This window comes from Suricata suricatta, chromosome 8 (assembly GCF_006229205.1).
Source record: "Suricata suricatta isolate VVHF042 chromosome 8, meerkat_22Aug2017_6uvM2_HiC, whole genome shotgun sequence".
Lineage (NCBI taxonomy): Eukaryota > Metazoa > Chordata > Mammalia > Carnivora > Herpestidae > Suricata > Suricata suricatta.
The window spans coordinates 134,977,579-134,999,319 of record NC_043707.1 but is presented as its reverse complement, the minus strand read 5'-3'; the positions used below and the strand labels follow the sequence as shown (position 1 = coordinate 134,999,319).

The 21,741-nt window shown below is 55.3% G+C and overlaps 1 protein-coding gene across 1 annotated transcript in view; it reads right to left on the bottom strand.

Annotated features, from left to right (window-relative positions):
* Window positions 1–5,397: 5,397 nt before the first annotated feature.
* The window catches only part of CTNNBIP1 (catenin beta interacting protein 1), a 28,311-nt gene continuing 11,967 nt past the window's right edge, over window positions 5,398–21,741 (bottom strand). Inside the window, exon 4 of the mRNA XM_029949212.1 lies at window positions 5,398–7,753. Coding sequence (XP_029805072.1) covers window positions 7,695–7,753 — 59 coding nt within the window. The 3' untranslated portion in view covers window positions 5,398–7,694. The remainder of the gene's footprint in view (window positions 7,754–21,741) is intronic.

Here is a 21,741-nt window from a genome sequence, read left to right as displayed (position 1 = left end):
AGGGCACCCCTGCCACCTGACTGGGGGCACCTCTGCCACCTTATCGGGGGCACCCCTACTGCCTGACGGGGGGCACCCCTGCCGCCTGACAGTGGGGGGGCGTAGGTAGGCCTCGGCAGCTCGCACACCCACTCCAGGCAGCAATCATGAGGTGGCACCATTACACTCCCGTGGTCCACACTGGGCAGCAGTCTTGACAACATTGCGTCAGGTGTCCCCATCCAACAGCTTGTCACTGGCAGAGCCTGGATTGGAACCCAGGTCCCGTGCAGCTGAGCCCGGAGCCCAGGAAGGGCCACCCCATCAGCCGGCGCCGCCTGAGGCCTCCAGGGGCTTCATCCTACTCCTTAGGGTTCGGTGCAGGGAGGGTACCCCCGGCCCCCCAGAGTGGCTGAGATCTGTGAGCTAGGAGGGCCCACAGGAGGGCAGGGAGGAAGGGGTGCGGGGGGCTTGGGGCTCCGCAGCCCCCATCCTCCTCCTGTTTGCTCCAAAGCAGAGCCGTGTGCAGTGGGAAGGAGCCTCTGGCTGTTTTGGGTTTTTTTTAAACCACTTGATCATGATCAAGGATTTAATTTTATCCCCTTCTCTGCCTGGCTCGGATTCTATTTGGAGTTCAAGCACGAGCTGGTGAGCAGGAGGGTCCCTGGAAGACAGAACGCCCACCCCCAGACTCGGCAAGGCCCCTCCTTGCCTGTCCGGCCTCCGCAAGACCCCTCTGGGGGTCCCCCTAGGGAATGCAGGTTCGAGAAGGCTGAGGGCCGCTCCAGTGAAGGCCCTTCCCCCTCCCGGCAAAGCTGCTTAGCAGAGGGAGAGGCCTGGGGTGGGTCAGGAAGCGGGAGGCAGCTCAGTCTCTATCAAGGGGTCAGTGTAGCCCTTTCTTCCTCCTCAAAAAAGCATTTAACAAGCGCCTGCCTAGACCTGGGGCAACGCTCCTCCCTCCAGAGCTGCACACAGGCCTCGTGCCGAATGACTCCTAAGCGGAGAGGATGGGGGTGGGGGGCGGCATCCTGGTGGCTTGGCGAGACCATCTGTGCTGGCCACCCACTGTGGGCAGGTCCCTGCTAAACTTGTCATTTGCATCATCTCATATTCTCAACAACAGCCTCATCCCCGTAAGGGATAGATGCTCTCGGTGCTTTTTTTTTTCTTTCCATTTTTTCCCAATAAGTTGGATAATTTGCCCCAAGTCGCATAGCTGCCAAGTGGCAGATCTTGTTCTCATGCCACCAGCAGGCCTCCAGAGTCCTCCTGTCTTCCGGGACTTAGACTGTGGGATTTAAATTTTTTTTTTAATGTTTTATTTATTTTTGAGAGAGAGAGAGAGAGAGAGAGAGAGAGCATGAGCAGAGGAGAGTCAGAGAGAGACACACACACAGAATCCGAAGACAGGTTCCAGGCTCTGAGCTAGCTGTCAGCACAGAGCCCGACACAGGGCTTGAACCCAGGAACCATGAGATCACGACCTGAGTCAAAGCCGGACTCTTAACTGACTGAGCCATCCAGGCACCCCTAGACTGTGGGATTTATACTGTGGGTGTAAACAGTATAAACCAGGGACAAAAGAGAATTCTGTTTGTCAAGGGTCCAGGGGTTGGATTCAAAGCATCTTTGTGTAGAATCTGTCGAAGGAACAGTTGTTTTTATTATTATTCCCATTTTACAGATGAGCAAATTAAGGCTGAGGCCTGCCCCAGAGCACAGAGGTCACGGCAGGGAGGCAGGGTGCCCATCCGAGCCCGCAGTCCCCCATCTCTGAGCTCTTTTGCTGACCTCACGTGGGGACAGGTGTCTTCGGGGCGGGATGGCCAGATGCTGGCCAGGGGCTGCGGACAGGGAGAGGCAGGGAAAAGTGGAAGAAGACTCTGTTCTAGAAAAACCAGCTTAGCCTAGAGGAGAATTGCCCCGTCCCCTCATGAGGCATCAGAGGGGGTGAAGGGTGGAGAGCAGAGTTGCAAAGGCCGGCTCGGGGCAGCTGCAGGGCACCATGAGTTGGGTGGGCGGCCAGCTTCCTCCCCGAGGGGCCAGCTGGCCTGAGGACCCAGCACCTGGTAAATATGGGGCAGCCTGATAGCGCTGGACGCAACGGGACTTGGATAACAAGGGCAACCCCCAGGGGGGGTCCTGGACTCACAGAGGGCTCTGGACATCCCAGTGAAGCAGGGTTTCCTCTCCACCCCCACCCCCTGCCAGAGTCATGTGGCTACAAGATGGAGTCTGGGGTCAGACCACCTGGCTTCAAGTTCTGGCTGTACCACGCTGACCTTTAGCAAATTCTGGTATTTCCTCGTCCGTAAAATGGGGCAATACCTTACCTCACCCACGACTGAAAATGGTGGAAATACAGGGCTGTGCGCCTGCACCCAGGTAGCACCCGACACATTCCCTGTGTTCCTAAGACCAGGACAGGGGCGTTACACGCATAAAAGATGTGTGCGATGAAGCCACCTCCTTCCAGGGCCGAGGCCAAAGGCCAGGAGGTGGAGACTCTCAGAAGTGCTGGGTCTGAGCCGCCTCCTGCGGCTGCGCGTGTCGGGTGAGCCTCTCCCAGGTGTGCAAACAGGACAGCCACCTGCTGCACGCTCTGCCCCTTCCCTGGGGATGGGAGGAGGCCCAGGCAGGGCAGGGTGGGGCTTGGCCCCTGGCAGTGGCTCTCCTCAGCTCCTTGCCCGGCAGGATGGCCCGTCCCTCTGGGAAATCGTCCCTGGTGGCGGGGGGCGGGGGGGGGGCGCGAGGGGGGGGTCGGCGGGGGGGGGACGACGGGGTGGGGGACGGTGGGGGGACTTCCAACATCAAAAAGCGAAGGCCAGGCACTGGCTGATACTCAAAAAGCATTTCACTGCCTTTACCCTTTTTTTTTTAATTTTTAATGTTTCATTTATTTTTGATATGGAGAGAGACAGAGCATGAGAGGGGGAGGGGCAGAGAGAGAAGGAGACACAGAACCAGAAGCAGGCTCCAGGCTCCGAGCAAGCATTCAGCACAGAGCCCAACGTGGGGCTCGAACCCACTAACGTGAGATCTGACCTGAGCCGAAGTCTGAGGCTTACCCGGCTGAGTCACTCAGGTGCCCCTGCCTTTACCCTTTAAGGAGGGCTTTGTTTAAATTAGGACTAGCAGTTACAGTCCCCACAAGCTTCCAAAATCTCCTCAACACCGGTTATTGCCCAAGGAAAGTGAGTTCCTTCATTAGAGAAGTGTTTGTTTTTGTTTTTTAATGTTGATTTATTTTCGAGAGACAGAGAGACATGTGAACAGGGGAGGGGCAGAGAGAGAGAGAGAGACCCAGAATCTGAAGCAGGCTCCAGGCTCTGAGCTGTCAGCACAGAGCCCGACGCTGGGCCTGAACCCACGAACTGTGAGATCATGACCTGAGCCAAAGTCAGACGCTTAACTTACTGAGTCACCCAGGCGCCCTGAGAAGTGTTTTTTCTAAACGTGGCCTCAGGTCAGTCTAATTCCGGGAGAGGGGGGCCGAGGGCAACAGAGACACTGAGAGTGATGACTGGCCCGTGCAGGTGCAGCAGGTGGGGAGCAGTACGGTCCCCGGGACCCACAGAGCTCCCGGTTCTGGAAGCTGGCTCTTGTCCCCACCACTGAACCAGGTGCCACAGGGGGATGGGGTCCCTGCTCCCAAGGGTCCTGTTCAAAGGCTGCAACAGCCTGGATTCTCGAAGCTGCTAGTCACCTGCAGGAACAGGGAAAAGCACTTCATACTCAACCGCCCTCCCCGCCCAGGGCTGGGAAACACCAACAAAAGGTGGGGTGCCCTGCCCCCCCTCCCTTCTCAGCTCGTCTGGCCTCCCTGACACTCAGCCTGTCCTCCGGCTGCCTCAGGCCCAGGGGCTGCCATCATTTCTGGCTGCACGCACCTGTACCCCGGAGGGGAACCCGGAAGCCTGCCTGCGGCGTGGGCCGAGGGACCCTGAAGGGCTCCGCGCTGTGGTGTCCCGACTCCTCTTTCTTGGTGGCCTAATTCCCACGAGAGACACGACTGAGTTAGACAAGCCTGCGTGGGCGCCTCCCTCCCGGGTCCACCTCCAGGCCCTCTGCGGGGCGCTGGGCAGCGGCTCCAGGCCGGTCACCGTCTCCCCCTGCTCACCTGCTCAGCTTCGAAGGGCAGATGAACTCCGAGGTTAACTCCCTACGGTGCAAATGAGAACACAAGTAGTTGACCTAACGGGAGCCCTTGATGTGTCTCTGTAATGTTTGGCTAACACATTTTAAAAATCTTTTCCTCGGGGCGCCTGGGTGGCTCAGTGGGTTAAGCGCCCGACTTTGGCTCAGGTGGTGATCTTGTGATTCGTGGGTTCGAGACCTGTGTTGGGCTCTGTGCTGACAGCTCGGAGCCTGCTTCGGATTCTGTGTCTCCTTCTCTCTCTGTCCCTCCCCTGCTCATGCCCTGTCTCTCTCAAAAATAAATAAACATTAACATAAATAAAAATCTTTTCCTCAGTAACTTTAAAGTCCTTCCTGGAAAAGGAAGTTACAGAGAAAGGCAGGCCAACTCCATGTAAAATGAATGTGAGTTACCTGAAGATGCAATGGGCTGTCTTGTGAGGTAGTGAGTCCCCCATCCTAGAGGGTATTCAAGCAAAGCCTAGACAAGCCCTTTTTAGAGATGTTTCAGGGGTGACGCACACATCTGGTCACCGTGTGGGCTGTAAGGCAGCCTTCAACACCCCCCCCAGCGCGGAGACTAAATGATGTGATTGTGCCGCCCGTCCTGACTCTGTAAATCCCACGGCATCCAGCACCCAGTGAAACTCTTTGAAAAGGAAATAGAAGCCGTGAGTCCATGTAAGCAGGAAAAAAAAAAAAGACCTAAAATGGGATGATGAAGGGTGGAAATGAAACATTCTAGAAAATGCTTCCAAAGCACAATTTCCTAAAGCAGAGATGATTTCAGCATCTCAACTTGAATATCCAGCTGAACACCAAGCAATCTCCCATTTCTGGGACGATGAGGGGAGGGGGAGGCCGGATATTGTTTGGACTTTTTTACCAGCAGCCCGAGACCACTGCCATCACTGCGGGGGGGTGGGGGGGGAGACACTGGGGTGTTCAGGATGGAAGGGTCCCCACGCTCTGAGTCTGCTCGAGACCATGGACGGGTGAGGTCACTGCGGAAGACTACCGACCTCAGTCCAATCTAAGACGGATTTAGAATCTCCAGGGCTCAGCCTTCTACAGACCTGCCCGCTGGGCCGAGCAGATCTCGGAAGTCATCCAAGCCCCGAGCTCCCCTCCAGGTCACAATTAAACTAACGAACGTGGTGTTTTCAACCCTCCATGTGGTGCCTCCTTGGGGAGGGAGGGCCCCGCAGCAGAGCGCACAACGACATGGGGCAATCAGGGAATGCACCCAACTCTGAGGGAGACAACTCAGCTCACACACCAAGCTATTAAAAATCTTTATTGTTAATTTTATTTTCTCCAACAGATATATTTTTAGTTGAAACACGGAGCCACACAAACACCTTCACTTTTCTCGTTCAGTTGACAAGACAGATCAGGGCCATTGCTGTCACAAGAGGGAGGCCCCGTGGCCTTGACAAGGACAGGCTGGGGCAGAGAGCACACCACTGGCCCGGACACAGACCCTTTGTGGGACCTACAGGTGCACAGAGAGAGGGCACATGGCAACACGGTACTGGCGCCTGGTGACAGATGTCATGACCCGGGGCGGGGTGGGCGGAAAAGCTGAGGTTTCCCCAGGGGCTCAGCTGGAGGGGCGGCAGGACACTGAGGGGGCTGGGTTTGTGCGTGCACGCGCACACACCCGCACTGGCTGCCTCTCCCGAAGGAAGATGCTCTCGGGCCCCTGCTGGGGTCTCCATAGCGCCCGTTCCCTGGGGATCCCCGCTCTCGGAAGGTTAACCTCACCAGGCCAGCTAACCAGGCCCCTGTGTGTCCTTCTGGGGCTCAGGGCACAGCAGGAACCGCCCACGTGGTCCCAGGGCAGCGCTGACAGCCCCAGGCCTGAGAAAGGGGGCCACTGGGCTCTGAGAACCTTCTCCTGACTCTGGGTCCCTGGGGCAACACGGGGGCCTCAGCCACAGCGCCTCGGGGGCAGGGTCCAGGCTCCCGGGCCTGCGGTCTGCCTCTTTCTCCACCTCCGCACCTGGACTCCACTCGGGTGAGGGACCCGGAGAAGGGCAGGCCACCCCCCCCCCCCCCCCGGGGAAGGAGCAGGCGGGAAGACCCGGGCGCCAGGGCCCTTTCAAATCCGGCCGCTCTGTGGTGTGACTCTGGGGACCTGGGCTGAGCGCCGGCCTGGCGGAGCCGCTCCGGGAAGGCCCGGCCACCGGTCAGCTAACAATGTCCGTTCCAGGCTGACACGGGGAGGGAGGGACCCTTCCGACGGACATGAGGACGCTGAACGCAGCCCAGGACCTACTGCCCGGCACCCGGGGAGCCTGGCTGGCGAAGGTCCGGCCTGAGTGTGGGGGGCCCGAAGGCCTCCGCGGCTTTGTGAGCCAGGCTGGGGCCTTCGTGGGGGTTCCGGGCTCCCAGGCAGAGACCTCTGCTCCACGGTGGGGTCTCGCAGCCGGGAGCCGCTTCTGCCCTTTATAGGAAGAGCCCCCCCTTCTCCGCCCCCATGAGGCCTCAGGAAGTAGATACTGAGGGAACCGCTGAAAGGTCAGAGCCACCCACCCTCCTCTCACAGCAGGGACAGGCCTGAGAGGTCCAGCCAGACGCTGAGCCACCCACCCCCCCGCCCCCCAGGGGAGCTGGCTGGGTGCCAACGCAAGGAAGTAAGGAACACAAATCCTGGCTAATGGTCACCTCTCAGCTCGGGTCTGCTCCGGAAGGACAGCACAAACCTCCTCGGGGACCCTCTCTTCCAGCTGCAGACCCTGCATGGGGTCTTGGCGGTCCCCCTTGCCAGGGGAGCCGGGTGTGTGCGTTAGAGCAAATGCACTCTCCGGGTGGACCCCGGACTGGAGAGGCACCGGCCCGCCAGCAGAGTGGGGGGCGCCCCCGGAAACGGGAGTCACGGAGGAGCCAATGAGAGACCAAACACACGTATCAAGAACAAATCAAATGCAAACACAAACAAAACACGTGAAAGCAGCAGCAAGCTCTTTGTGTAATAAATATTGCAAAGCGCACTTGGTTTCTTTCTTTTTCTTTTTTTTTTTCTTTTCAAGTCAAATATAACAACCAATGTCCCAAACCCTGTTTTCAGCATTCAAAAGAGAGAAGCTGTTGCTATCAGAACACCTGCAGCCAATCACAGAAAAAAAAAAACCGTTTCCCACGAGCCGGCCAATCAAAATCCTTTTCCAGTTTAAGCAGCCAATCGGGGCTCTTCACATTCCTAAAAAGTGACCTAAATAAAGCACCAGATCTCGGAGCGCTTCCTGGGAAGCCACATACCGAGGAGCAAATTAAAAAAAAAAAAAAAAAGTCAGAAATAAAAATAAAAGGTTTCTGTTGGTCAAGATTTAAAAATTAAAGGGTTTCTTCCTGCCGCCAATCATGAGTCCGTCCCTTTAAGCCAATTGTAACTGCCCCACCGGTGACGCCTTCCATGCCAGCCCTGCTGAGTGACCCTGAAGCGGGGTGGGGGAGGGTATAGGGGCGGGGGAAGCGGGAAGGCGATCTGCGGCCACTCGGCTGGCCGGCTGGCCGAGGTCCACACAGATCTCTTGGCCCTTGCCAGCTTCCAGGGTGTTCCAAGGGGTTCACAGCTACTGCCTCCGGTCCTCCGTCTCCGACCTGGAAAACGCCATCACCACATCCTCTGCACCTGCAGACCAGGGGGAAAGAGCTGTTGGACGGACCTCTGGCGTCAGGCTGTGATCCGGACAAGGCGAGACAGCTCTGGCACCTGTCACAGTGTTAGTCCCCCATGAGTGCAAACTGTTTCCAAAGGAGCCCACCCCCTCCCGGGGCCTTCCTTACAGTCTGCCTGGCCAGGGGACATGCCAGCAGCCCTGCGGAAGGGTGGCGGCGCTGCAGCGGGGAGGCTTGCATGCTTGCTCAAGGCTATGCCACTGAGAAGCCTGCATGACCAGAAACCAGGGCTGCGGGTCCGGAGCAGGGCTCTGCCCACGTCCCTTCCTCCCAGGTCACCAAAGCCAGGGGCCTCTGGGAACCTCCCTCTTTCTTCTTATGACCCGTGTCTTGATCCTTTGGAGGCTCATTAGGATTCTCAACAGCCATCCCTCTTTGCCCAAACCCAGCACCTGCTCACAAGAGCACAGCCAGGCCCGTTTCTGGCTTGCAGTCAGCCTGGCTCCTACAGAGATAGATAATGGCCATAATCTTTATTACTGTTATTTTTAATCATGGATTTGAGATTCTGGTCCAGGCACTCATGATATCACTTCCTTTGTCTTGTTTTCCATAAGACAGGCTCTGACATGCAGCCAGAAAAGGCAGGAGGGAGGAGGGAAGGGGTTCACCCAGAGCTGCTAGGGCAGGAGGATGAGGCCGCAGGGCAAGGTGAGCCGCCCAGCAGGTCCTGACCCCTCCTGGGCCCTCCTGCTTTCTCCCCTTTTCCTTTCTTCCTTCCCTCCTTCCTCCCTCCCTGCCTTCCTCCACAGTATTTGTTTTTAGATTTTTTTTTAAAATATTTTTTAATGTTTTTTATTTTTGAGAGACAGAGAGAGACAGATCATGAGCAGGAGAGGGTCAGAGAGAGAGGGAGACACAGAATCTGAAGCAGGTTCCAGGCTCTGAGCTAGCTGTCAGCACAGAGCCCAGTGTGGGACTCGAACCCACAAACTGAGATCATGACCTAAGCTGAAGTCAGCCGTTTAGCAACTGTGCCACCCAGGCGCACCTGTTTTTAGATTTTTTTTAACTTTATTTATTTTGAGAGAGAGAGTGGGGGGAGGGGAGGATAAAGAGAGAGAGAATCCCAAGCAGCTTCTGTGCAGTGCCTGAGATGCGGGGGCTCAAACCCACGAACCTCAGATCATGACCTGAGCCAACGTTGGACGCTTAACTGACTGAGCCACTTAGGTGCCCCTTAAGATTTTTTAAAAAATGGCTTCTGCACTCAACTTGGGGCTTGAACTTAGGACCCCAAGATCAGAAGCCAGCGTGTTTACTGACTGAGCCAGCTAGGCGGCCCTTGCCTTTGTCTAAAGGGCACTTCTTGGTCATGCCCAGAACGACAGTCAGCGGCTGTGGCCTCTCCAACAGGCTTCTGCCCTTTGCTGCCCGAGGGGTTCTCCCCAGGAGGGGAGGGTGGGGGCGAGCAGACGCAGGAAAGGCCACGGAAGAGGGGGGCCCGAGCGGGCGGCTCGTGGCTGAGCTTCCGGCATGTGAACCCGAGTCCGTCTGGTCCCCCAGCCCCCGCGTGGTGCTGGCAGTCCTCCACACCGCCTCCTCCTTCCTGGCTGCCCCCCAAAACCAAGGAGTGGGGGAGGCGCCCCGCCGGGCACAATGAGGTAACATCGCAGAGATGTGCCTTTGGCCACCAGGTCACCCCGGTGCTGTCCAGGGAGCCGACCCTGCCCCTCACACCCCAACAGCACAACTTCCGTTCCCAAGAAAGGGGGCAGGCTTCTGGAAAGAAGCTCAAATCATCTGACCTCCTGGGATGGGGACTCCTTTGCTTGGGAAGCCCTACAAATCCTTCCCCTGTCTTCTCGGGAACATTCTGTTCTAGCCTCAGTCCTAGGACCACGATATATCACTGCAGGCAGAATTTTCCTAGCAACCCAGGGATCCAAGGTGACCTCATACCCTGCGGGGCAGCTGGATGGTGGCTGGTGGCCCACCAGATGCGGCTCTTGCCCTGCGCACCCGCCCACCTCTGCCCCCAGCCGCTGATGGGGAGGGGCGGGCGGGCGCTGAGAGGGGAGGGGAGACCCTCGGCGCAGCGAGCAGTGGCAGCCTGCCTGCTTCTTCCCTTGCCGCCTCGTGGGCTTTCCCGCAGCGCCCTTAGGCCTCTGGACCGAGCTGTGGGCACAAAAATAGCCCCGGCTACTCCAGGAGGGAATGGCGAGTCTGCAAAGGGAAGGACCGTGGGCCCCCATGCCTGAGCCCGCCGGGTGCGCACCTGGGCTAGGCTCTGAGGTGGGGAAGCACTGACCTCCTCAAGGTCACACAGGGACTCCAGTGACTACTTAGCACGACACCTGAAGGTGGAAGAGGATCTGCCAGAGTCCCACGGGTGCCGCAGTGCCAGCTGGTCGCCTGTCCCTGGCTGGGGTGGGGAAATCAGCAGCTTTCATTTTTAGAGCCTCCCACTCTGTTGCGGGAGCCGGGTGCGGAGAGGGCCCGGAGAGCTGCTGCCCAGCCGGGGCCCTGCTCTGCTCCTAAAGGACCTGCCGTGCTCCGGGCCTCAGGGGCGGGGGCAGGCCTTCCAGAGCATCGTCTGACCTCTCCTTATCGGTGGCTGGTCCGTGCCCCCTGACCAGGAATGACGCAGGTCTCCAGGCAAAACTGGGGCCGGCCACCTACCAGGGAGGGCGAGCTGCTCAGTTAGCTGTTGGAGTTCTGAGCCGGGAAGGGCCTCAGGTTGGCCCCACTGTCCTTCCTCCTCTGAGGGTCAGTATGGGGCAGCTCCCTTGGGTGCAATCGTTGCCGGCAGCCACTAGGCTCAGAACAGGAAGACCCAGCCCGCCTCCTCCAGGCTGTCGGGCAGGTTTACAGATGAAGCTGTGTCCACCCCGTTGTTACCTCTGCTGACACTGTCTGGACTCGGGCCCCAGCTTTTGTGCACCCCATCCTGCTAGATGCAGGGGAGCGGGAGGGGAGAAGCTGACCAGCCTCTCCTGTTCAGTATGTGCCACACTGAAAGATCCAGATGGCCAAAACCAGAGGCGTCTGCGCGGCTCAGTGGGTTAAGCGTCTGACTCTTGATTTCAGCTTCGGGCCACAATCTCACGGTTCATGGGATTGAGCCCTGTGTTGGGCTCTGTGCTGACAGGGTGGAGCCTGCTTGGGTGTCTCCCTCCCTCTCTCTCTGTCTCTCTCCCCTAACCCCTCAGCTCTCTCTCTGTTTCTCTTCAAAATAAATAAACATTGAAAAAAAAAAAGATTGCCGAAAGCAGACGAAAGCATTGCGGGTAAAGAGAACACACACTAGTAGCTCTCATGAATATAGAGATTCGTTACACCTGTGATATGCAAAAACACTCAACAACGTACTAGCAAACCATACAGCAATATATAAAAAGGATCATTTCCGTGAATGAGTGAGATTTATCCCCAAAAATGCAAGGGTATTTTAACACCTGAAAATCAACTAATGTATTACCACCCATCGGTAGAAAAAAAGGAACTAAAACCATATAATGGTCTCAACAGGCATAGAAAACCTATCTGACAAAATTCGGCACCCTTCACGGGAACACCCTCACCCAACACACTGGGTGTAGAAGGAGCTTCCTCGATCTGATAAAGGGTGTTTGTGAAAATCCCACAGCTGTTATCATCCCTAGTGGTGAAAAACGGAAAGCCCTCCCCCCATTTCAAGGATGTCTGTCCTGTCACTTCTTTTTTTAAACAATTTTTAAAATGTTTATTTACTTTTGAGAGAGAGAGACACAGAGAGAGAGAGAGAGAGCAAGCAAGCATGAGCAAGGGAGGGGCAGAGAGAAAGGGAGACACAGAATCCAAAACAGAGGCTCTACACTCTGAGCTGTCAGCACAGAGCCCCACATGGGGCTCGAACTCATGAGCCGTGAGATCATGACCTGAACCGAAGTCGGACATTCAGACTGAGCCCCCCAGGTGCCCCGAATTCCTGTCATTTCTATTCAGTATTGTGTTGAAGGTTCTATCCAGGGCAACTAGGCAAGAAAAAGAAATCAAAGGCATCCAAATTGGAAAGGAAGAAGTAAAACCATATTTGTAGATGATATGGTTCTTATATATAGAAAATCCTAAGGAGTCCACTGAAAACTATTAGGACTAATAACTTAAAGTTTCAGGATACAAGATCAATATGTAAACACTGTATTTCTATACACGAGCAATGAAGAATATGAAGATGAAATTAAGAACATTTCATTTATGGTGCACCTTGGTGGCTCAGTTGGTTGAGCGTCCGACTTCAGCTCAGGTCATGATCTCATGGTTTGTGGGCTCGAGCCCCACATCAGGCTCTATGTGGGCAGCTCAGAGCCTGGAGCCTGCTTCCGATTCTGTGTCTCCCTCTCTCTCTGCCCTCCCCTGCTCATGCTCTCTCTCTCTCTCTCAAAAATAAACAAACACTAACAAATTTAAAAAAAAAAGAAAATTTCATTTACCATAGCATCAAAAATAATAAAATACTTAGGAATAAACTCAACAAATGGACTGTAGAATCTGTCCTGGGAAGAGCACAAAACATCACTTTTCAAAAACAGCCTAGAAGGACAGTCAACACAACTCCTATTAAAATCCCAGCTGCGTTTTTTGCAGAAATTGACAAGCTGCTCCTGAAATTCATATGGAAATGCGGAGGATTCGGAACAGCCAAAATGATCTTGAGAAAGAAAAACAAAGTTAGACTCACACTTTGGGATTTTATAATTTACTCCAAAGCGACAGCAGACAGGACAGGGTGGGTCTGGAATAAGGACAGACAGGCTGATCAATGAAACCAAACTTAAAAGTTCAGAAATAAGCCCTCCCACTCAGGGTCAATTAAGTTTTGACACGGGTGTCAAAACAGCTCAGCTGGAAAGAAGGGGACAGATGGTGTTGGGACCACTGGATATTCATACGCCAGGGATGAAGTTGGGCCCTTACCCTACAGCACGTACAGAAATTAACCTGAAATGGACCAATGACCTAAATGTAAGTGCCAAGCTTATAAAACTATCAAATTTTAGGGGCACCTGGGTGGCTCAGTTGGTTGAGCGTCCAGCTTCGGCTCAGGTCATGATCTCGCAGTTCGTGGGTTCAAGCCCCACATTGGGCTCTGTGCTGACAGCTCAGAGCCTGGAGCCTGCTTCAGATTCTGTGTCGCCCTCTCTCTCTGACCCTCCCCTGCTCACACTGTCTCTCTCTCTCTCTCAAAAATAAATTAAAACATTAAATTTTTTTTTAAAAACTATGAAATTTTAAAACTATAAAACTCTTAGAAGAAAACACAGGAGTAAAATCTTCATAGCCTTGGGTTAGGAAATGATTTCTTAGCTAGGATACCCAAAGCACACCCAAATGAAAGAAAAAATAGAGAAATCAGGCTTTATCGAAATTAAACATGTTTAGGTTTCAAAAGATGCTACCAGAAGGGTGAACTGCTGAGGTGCCTGGCTGGCTGGCTGGCTCGGTTGGAAGAGCATGTGGCTCTTGATCTCTGAGTTGTGACTTCAAGCCCCATGTTTGGTATAGAGATTACTTAAATAAATAAATAAACTTAAAAGAGAGAGAGAGAGAGAGAGAGAAAAGCTTTTAAAAAAATTACAGTGAGAAGACTTACAAAAAAAAAAGTAGAGGGGCATCTGAGTGGCTCAGTCCACTAAGCGTCCAGCTCCTGGTTTCAATTCAGGTCATGATCTCATGGTTTGGGTTCATGGGATCGAGCCCCACAACAGGCTCTACCCTGACAGCAGGGAGCCTGCTTGGGATTCTCTCTCTCTCTGCCCCTCCCCTGCTTGCACGCACGCATGCATGCGTGCACTCTCCCTCAAAGTAAATAAATATACATTTTTTAAAAAGTGAAAAGGCAACCAACAGAATGGGAGACTATATTTGCAAGTCACAAATCTGATAAGGGACCAGTGCCTGGAATATATAAATAAACACAACTCAGTAACAATAAAAAGTCAACTCAATTTTTTAAATGGGCAAAGAACTCGAATGGAGATGTAGAGATTTTCCAGAAGAAGATATAAGAATGGTCCACACATACACGAAAAGATGCTCAACATCACTAGTCACTATGGAAATGTAAATCAAAGGTACAATGAGACACCACTTCTTACCCACCAGGATGGCTGGAATCAAGAAGTGACAACTATATGAATTGGCAGGGAGGTGGAGAAACTGGGACCCTCAGACACACTGGTGGGTTCACAGCCCACGCCACCCTCAGCCGTCCCCACCTTGGCAAGGGCACTGCCATCCTCCCGGTGCCCAAAAATCCTGGAAGGGGTCTTCCCGGTCCCCTACCCACGCCTCATTCCATGCGTGCGCACACACACACACACACACACACACACACACACACACACATTCCATGTCCAGCACACCAGCAAATCTTGTTAGCTCTACTTTTATTATTTTTTAGTTTAGTTTTTTTTTTTTACAAGCAGGAAAGTTTATTTATAGTTTTTAAAGTTTATTTTTATTTATTTATTTTATTTTTTGTGATTATAATTTACTTATTTATTATTTTTTTTACTTTATTTTTTTATTTTTTTAGAATATAACACTATTTTTTTAACATATGCAATTATTTTCCATCATTTACAATACAGTAGTTACAATGACACTCTAGTTTTTTTTTTTTAAATTTTTAATGTTTGTTTTTGAGAGAGACAGAGCATGAGTAGAGGAGGGGCAGAGAGAGAAGGAGACACAGAACCCAAAGCAAACTCCACTCTCTGAGCTGTCAGCACGGAGCCTGACATGGGGCTCGAACCCACCAACCATGAGATCATGACCTGAGCTGAAGCTGGATGCTTAACTAACTGAGCCACGTAGGTGCCCCGGTTTTGGTTTTTTAAAAGTAATCTCTATAGTGACTCGGGGAAAAAAAAAAGTAATCTCTATACCCGATGTGGCTCAAACTCACAACCCCAAGATTAAGTGTTACAAGCTGAGGGCACCTGAGGGTTTAGTCTGTTGGGTGTCTGACTTCAGCTCAGGTCATGATCTCATGGTTCATGAGTTTGAGCCCCACATGGGGCTCTATGTTGGTAGGGAGGAGCCTGTTGGAGGTTCTCTCTCTCTTTCTCTCTCTGCCCCTCCTCTGCTCACACTCTCTTGCTCTCTCAAAAATGAATAAACATTTATTTAAAAAAAAAGAATATCCAACTAAGCCAGCTAGGTGCCTCGTGTTGGCTCTACTTTTAGCCTCCTGAATATGTCACTATGTCCCCAGCCACCACCTGGTCCAGGCTACCAGTGCCCATCACTAGCCTCTGGTACCCCTTTTCCTGGGTCTCTCCACTCTGCAGCCAGAAGGAAGTTCTTAAAAACATAAGTCAGACCCTGCCACTCCTCTGCCCAGAACTCGGTAGAGGCTTCTTACTGCAAGATTTCTCCAAACTCCACACCTGGCCTGCAGAGCCTCCGTGCTCTGGCCTCCGGCTGTCTCTTCCCCTCCATTTATACACACCCAGCCCTGTGGGCCTCCTGGGCTGTCCTTCAGGAATGAGTAACTTGTACCTCAGGGCCTTTGCACTTGCTGTTTCCTTCGCCTCAGTGTTCTTCCCCAAGTTCATGTCACACACAGCTCTTGCACTTCATGCCAGTTTCTGGGCAAAATCGTCTGCCCAGACCCTCCCTGACCACAGCTTCTAAAATAGTGCCCTGTGTCAGTCCCTCAGGGGACCTGTAGCCTGCTTCGGGACCCTCAGCACCACCTAGAGTCACATGTTGACGTGATCTTCGATTCCCCAGCAGGAAGCACATTCCATGTAATCAGGGACTTTTTCTTCTTCACTCACATATTCACAGCACCCGGGAGAGCACCTGGGACACAGGATAATCCTTATTTTATAGATGAGCAGCTGAAGCTCAAGAGCAACGCAGGGAATCAGAGGCCCAGGGAGGACCTAGACCTAGACCCAGAAGCCCACGCCTCCCACTACCACCCGCTGCCATCGCCTCTCCGGAGCAGGGAAGAACCGCCTTGCTCCAGGCACCCAGAGCGCTGTGGCTGCTCAGGCTCCATCTGCTCCTGTAGAGTGGAACCAAGACCCGGGATTTAAAAACCACCACCGAAAGAGCTCTGGGATAGTTGGACACAATTCACCACGGAGCCCAAAACGCCAGCCCAGGACAAGCCCCGAGCCCAGACACGTGCCTCTCGCCCCCCCACTCCCCACACTGGCCTAGGGCTCGGCCTGATGTCTCCCCGGTCCCATGGCTCACCTGCTGTGGAAAGCAGGGCCAAGGTGCCCCAACCGGGGCAGGGCACCCAACCCACGTCCAATGCCAGCTTTGCCCCTTTAACAGAGTCCAGTCAAGTGACTGGGCAGAGAAAAATGACAACTATGCAGGAGCTTAGGAGCGGGAAGCTGGCCCCTCGCTGGGGGCGGGAAGCAGACAATGGGCTCACTGGTCTGTTTGCAAGCTCAGGATGAATTCACACCAGCAGAATCCAAAGCCCAGCACAGGCTCACACACCCGCACCAGCACCAGCACCAGCCTCGGCCAGGTGCCGACTTACCAAAGGGCATAGGCCATCAAGACAGGGGGCAGGGGACAGGGGCAGGTGACTGAGGGGACTGAGGCTCTCACAGAAAGTCTTACAAAAGGTCTTTTCAGCAGTATGTGAGCGCCTCGGTCTGTTTCCTGAACTGCTAGCACACACTTCCATCAGCCGTGTGTTTCTAGCCTGGTCAGTGACAACGGGACAGGAAAGAGGAGCCTAGAGGTGGCCACGGCCCTGATGCGTCTGTGGCCCATTTCATAAACACGCCCGTGGTTCTCCCCTCCTCCCCGTTTTCCAGGGAAGGCGGAGCTCAGTCTTGGAAATGCGCGCACCCTGGAGCTCAAGCTTCGGGCAGACAAGGACTGCTCTGGAAACCGCACTCCCTCGCCAGGAGTTCCCCTGCCCAGAGAGACGGGCCCTGGGGACGGAGGGGCCAGGCCCTGGCAGCTCTGATGCGCTGACCATGTAGTTCCTGCCTGCATCCCACTGCAGCACCTGGCTGCAAGGGACCACACTGACCCCAGAGCTCTCTGTTTTCCAGGACCTGCAAGGTCCACCTTGGAACCGGGGCTCCAAGGTGGACTGGGAGGAAGAACCGCTCTCAGGGCGGAGCCCGCCTAGAAACCGGCACATGGCATGAAACGCCTGGCCCAGCTCCCCAAGGCGGCCGGCCCTGGGCCCTGCAGTCCGGGATACAGCCCTGCACAGATGTCACCGGACAAGAAGGGGCCTCCCAGAAGCAGCAGCAGTCACTGGTGGGGGCATCCGGAGCCATGAGCTCTTGCGAACCCGGCCTCCCACAACCATGAGGCGGGGCTCCCCTGCACCCCAGGTACCCCGCTCTCCAGCTGGAGCTTCTAGGACGACTCAGGTTCAGATGTGCTAGGGTCGGGGAGCTCCTGGCCTTCTGAGGGGCCAAACACCTTCCTCATGAGACTGAACGACCAGGGACTGAAAAACTCAGGAACGCAAGTCTGAAACCCCAGAGGCTCCCACTCGCCAAGGCTGCTGGGAGTGAGAGACGGCACAGGAAACCCACTGGACTGTCTTCACCGCAGTCTGGGGGATCTGACCCCCGGAGCCCCGGCCATCCCCCAGGCACCCGGATGACGGCTAGAGAGGAAACACGAGCACGTGCTTCAGAGTGTCAAGGGTGCCTCCCGCCTCCCAGGTCTGCCCCTCCCCTGACCTGGGGTTTGGGGCTCCTTGCTAACTAACCAGGGTCTGCTACCAAGCTACCCAACCCCGCAGCGCCTCAGCTACCAGCTCGGTGCCAGGGAGCAAAGCTTCTGGAAAAACAGGTCCCAGCCCCTCCTCCAGGGTGGGGAGTTTCCACAGGATGGGGCTCCAGCACCAGCTCCTCTGCTCCCAGACCAACCCGCTGGGTGGCAGGCGCTGTTTTTAGCCTAGCACCCCAGGGGCCCTATACATTTCAGCTCTGATGCCTTAAGTTCCCAGGGGATGGCTTTTACCTAGAGACAGCATGATACTGGTTGCCATGGGGACAGCGGCCACAGATCCACCGAGGTCTCAGCAGCCAAAGCAGGCTCCAGGCTTGGTGGCGCCTCCAGGGCTCCAGGCGACAATGTCATTGGCGGGCACTCAGGCTGCCAGGAGGTTAGAGCACAGCACCAGACGTGGGGCTGGCTCCTAGCAGGGGAGCAGAGGCCCCGACCAGCCAGGGAGGGTCCCCCGGGGCTTGGGCTCCCTCCGTGGACCCTGGCACTCCAGGACCTGGGCCAGGGCCCGGCCCTGCCCGCCTGGGCAACATGCCTGCACACCTACCTTCGTTTTCTCATCTGCGAAATGTCATAAACTGTACCTACCCCACCTGTCTGACTGGGCAGGACCACGTCTGCAGCGGAAAGCAGCATGAATGGCCTCTTGTGGGGGTCACTACTTGGAATTCTAGGGCCCCCAAACCCACCCGCCCCCTCCTGCCCTCTCACACCCCTGCGGACCCCAACACACACACGCCCCTTCCTCCAGGGCTGTTTTCCCAGGTAAGGAACTTGCTTTCCTCAAATTCTTTGGTTCCCAGAATGTAAGCGCTCCTGGCCCCAAGGCTCGGCTATCTGCAGAAGGTGCAAACTCTGGGGGGAGTGGATGCGCGGGGTCAGGACCCAACAGGTCTTCGTTTGAAGCCCTGGTATATTCTCAAATTCTGGTGGGCATGAGAATCACCTTGGGGGCTTATTTCAGATGCAGATTCCCAGGCCCCCTTGGCAGGCATTCTGATTCCATAGGGCTCGGGTGGGGCCAGGAGCCTGCATTTTAAACAGGAACCCTCGGTGATTCGGGTGTGGTGGTCCCCAGCCCAACTCCCAGAACTCCCTGCTACAGACCGTCCCCGGAGCCCCGCCCCAGCACCGAGCTGACATCCCGGCTCCGCCAGCATTCTGAGCGAGACCTCTGTGCCCCCACTTCCGCTTCCTCGCTGAGCCCCAGGCCTGCGGCAGTCTGGCCTCCAGCCAGGGCTCCACAGAAACAGCTTAGGGCAAAGTCGCCACTGACTTCTCAATTACAAGCCCGGGGACCCTGACAGTGACCGTCCTCTCCTTTCAGAGCTGCCCGGTACCCCCCCCCCCGCCCGCCTCCCCGCTGTCCTCAGTGCTGTGCTCACCGGGCTCCCTCCTCCCCTCACTCTCTGCTGCTCTCCCCACAGAACCTCCCTTGATTCCAGGCCTCACCCCGGGCCACACTCAGCTCTGTACCTGATCTCACCTTGCACCTGAGCTCCGACCTGGCTCCCGCCCCTCTCGCCCCTCTCGCTCCGCCTCTTGCAGCTATTCGGATTGGTGTGTCCCTAACTTGACCCTGAGGCTCAAACCTGGTCCCCACCTGTTCTCCCTGCCTGCAGGATCTTGGTCCTCAATGTTCCGCCGCTGAGAAATATCTGCATCTGACACATGGGTGTCCCTGTGACCTTCCAGCCATCTCCCTGCCTTACCCTCTGTCCTGTGACCTGTCCCCAGTGCGCACCACTCATGGCTGACAAGCTGACCTGGCCATCCCTCCCCTTCAGATCCGTGGTGACCCCTTGCATCTTCAGGATAAAACTCTCCAGAGTCCGTTTGCCTTTCCAGCCACTTACCACCCATGGGGCAACCACCACACACAGTCTCTTCGGGGGACGCAACGTCACCCAGTACTCATGCTGGGCAGGCCCCAGAGGCTCCCTCCAATTTCCACCCCATTCACACGTTCCCACACATCCATCGAGGCCCAGGCAAACAGCACCTTTCCCTGTGGCTTTCTGGGTGGGTTCCCCTTCCCTCAGGATTAGTCAGACTTATTTATTTGGGGGGGAGGGAAGGAGAGAGAGCGCACATGCACACGTCTGGGAGGGGCAGAGAAGGAGGGAGACGGAGGATCCGAAGCGGGCTCTGCATGAAGCAGGATCTACGGGAGCCGTGAGATCAGGACCTGAGTCTAAGTCTGAAGCTGGACCAACTGAGCCACCCAAGCGCCCCGCTGTCCCGGTTCTAAACAATAGAACCCACTAGGCTGGTTAAAGGCGGGTCAAAGGAGCCCTTCCCGGGCCAGGATTCCAACGCTGAGCAGGGCAGCAGCCCACACTTCGGCACATTCCTCACCCTTCCTTGAGACGCTTTTTTCTTTTCCTGTGACGTGAATTATCACATGCAAAATCCTTCTGATTGATTTTTCAGTTTGATTCAATGTATTTGGGATCTTCTTGGCTCAATTTCATTATTTTTTTAATTAAAAAATTTTTTAATGTTTATTTTTGAGAGAGAAAGAGAGAAAGAGAAAGCGCAAGTCAGGGTGGGGCAGAAGGAGAGGGAGACACAGAACCTGAGCTGTCAGCACAGAGCCCGATGTGGGGCTCGAACTCATGACCTGAAATGAAGTCGGACGCTTAACTGACTGAGCCACCAGGTGCCCCTGTTCAATTTCATTATTACCAAGTTACAGATAATTCTCATGTAAGTATTGATGACAGTTAAAAAAAAAAAAAGAGTTAGCTTCCCATCCCACAGGCTGGAATTCTCCGGGGTCCTGACTATAATTTCAGCCCAGAGTTTGTTATCACTGAGAGCCTCTGGGAGAAGCCTTGGAAAGGACACAAAACCCTCCCCGCCTCCCCGCCCCTGTGGACAGTTCACACTCTCGAACCTCCCGCCTCCTGGGGGCTCGGTCTACACAACGATCCAGCAAACCGCAGCTCTGTGCCAGAAGCTGGATAGGGGCTGAACGTGTGACTGGGGACAGAGCGCAGATCCTGGTCCCGAAGGGCTCCTGACAATGTGTGACAGTAGCTACACAGCAGGAAAGGTCACAGGGAGCTCCGGAGCCAGAGGGGCACAGGCTGACCCTGGAAGGAGTCAGAGAGGGCGGCATGGAGGAAGCGAAAGAGCAGAAGCTGGAGGCAGTGGGAGAGGGCTCCGGGAAGAAGGCTGGCTGCAGAATGGGGCGGATCATGCCAGCACCTGGCAGGGGCGTGGAGAGTGCCAAGTAGGGGGAGTGAGTGGAGGAGGGCACTCGCTTGGTCACCGTGAGGCCTTTGTGAGGGGTGGGCCCTCCCCCGGGGCCACTGGCTTCCTGCTGGTCTGTGACCACAACTATTTTAACAAGGTTCCCAGTGTAACCCTGAGACCAAATGACCTATTTTAGGCTCTCTGGCAGCGTGCCCTGAACAGCAGCCTTGGCTTCCGAGGGGGAAAGTCAGAAGAGCCCTGGGACAGCCCAGCTGGCTGCAGGCTGGGGATCTTCCCTGGAAAGTCTCTTGGAGAAAGAGTGTGGTCAGACGGAGGCTGGAATGGGCCTGAGCAGGGACCGTGCTGACACCGGGGCTCCTGGGCCAACAGAGGGGCAGCGGCGACCAGGGGATGTCCTGGGAGGTGCCCGGGGCGGAGGAGGGACCGAAGCTTCCTTGACAAAATGGGCCACGTCCAGACCGGTGCCCAGGCCTCCCGGGTCAGAGTCTGCCCGAGGGACCACGTGAGGGTGAGCTCTCACGGTCGGCTTCTCACAGGCAGGCCTTGCAAGGTGCCAGTGCGGGGCTAGGACGGGGGCTCGCTGGGCGCCCCGTTCCCTGGGCAGCGCCGCGGCAGGAAGGGACCGGGAGCTCTCAGAGAACAGGCACATTCACAGGCGCCTTCGGGCAAAGGGCCCAGAATAAAGAGGCAGCAGAAAACTCCAATTTTTTTTCCTGCCCCTTCCTGAAATACGTTGGTTGCCTAAATCACACCTATACCTCAGATAAGACACAGTCCTGCTGTAGAATGCACTTGGCCTTAAAGCCCCTCCCAGAATTTCTTTTAAAGTGAATGATGAAAATAGAGATTTACAGGCAAGGATGGATGTTTGACGCTTGCTACGCCCACACCGGCGGCTCCAAGGCCTCGCACGCCTTCCTGAACCCCTCCAGTCCCGTTTTCTCCCTGGAAAGCGGCCGCGACAGCACCTGCCTGGCAGGACAGTGGCGGGGATTCACCGGC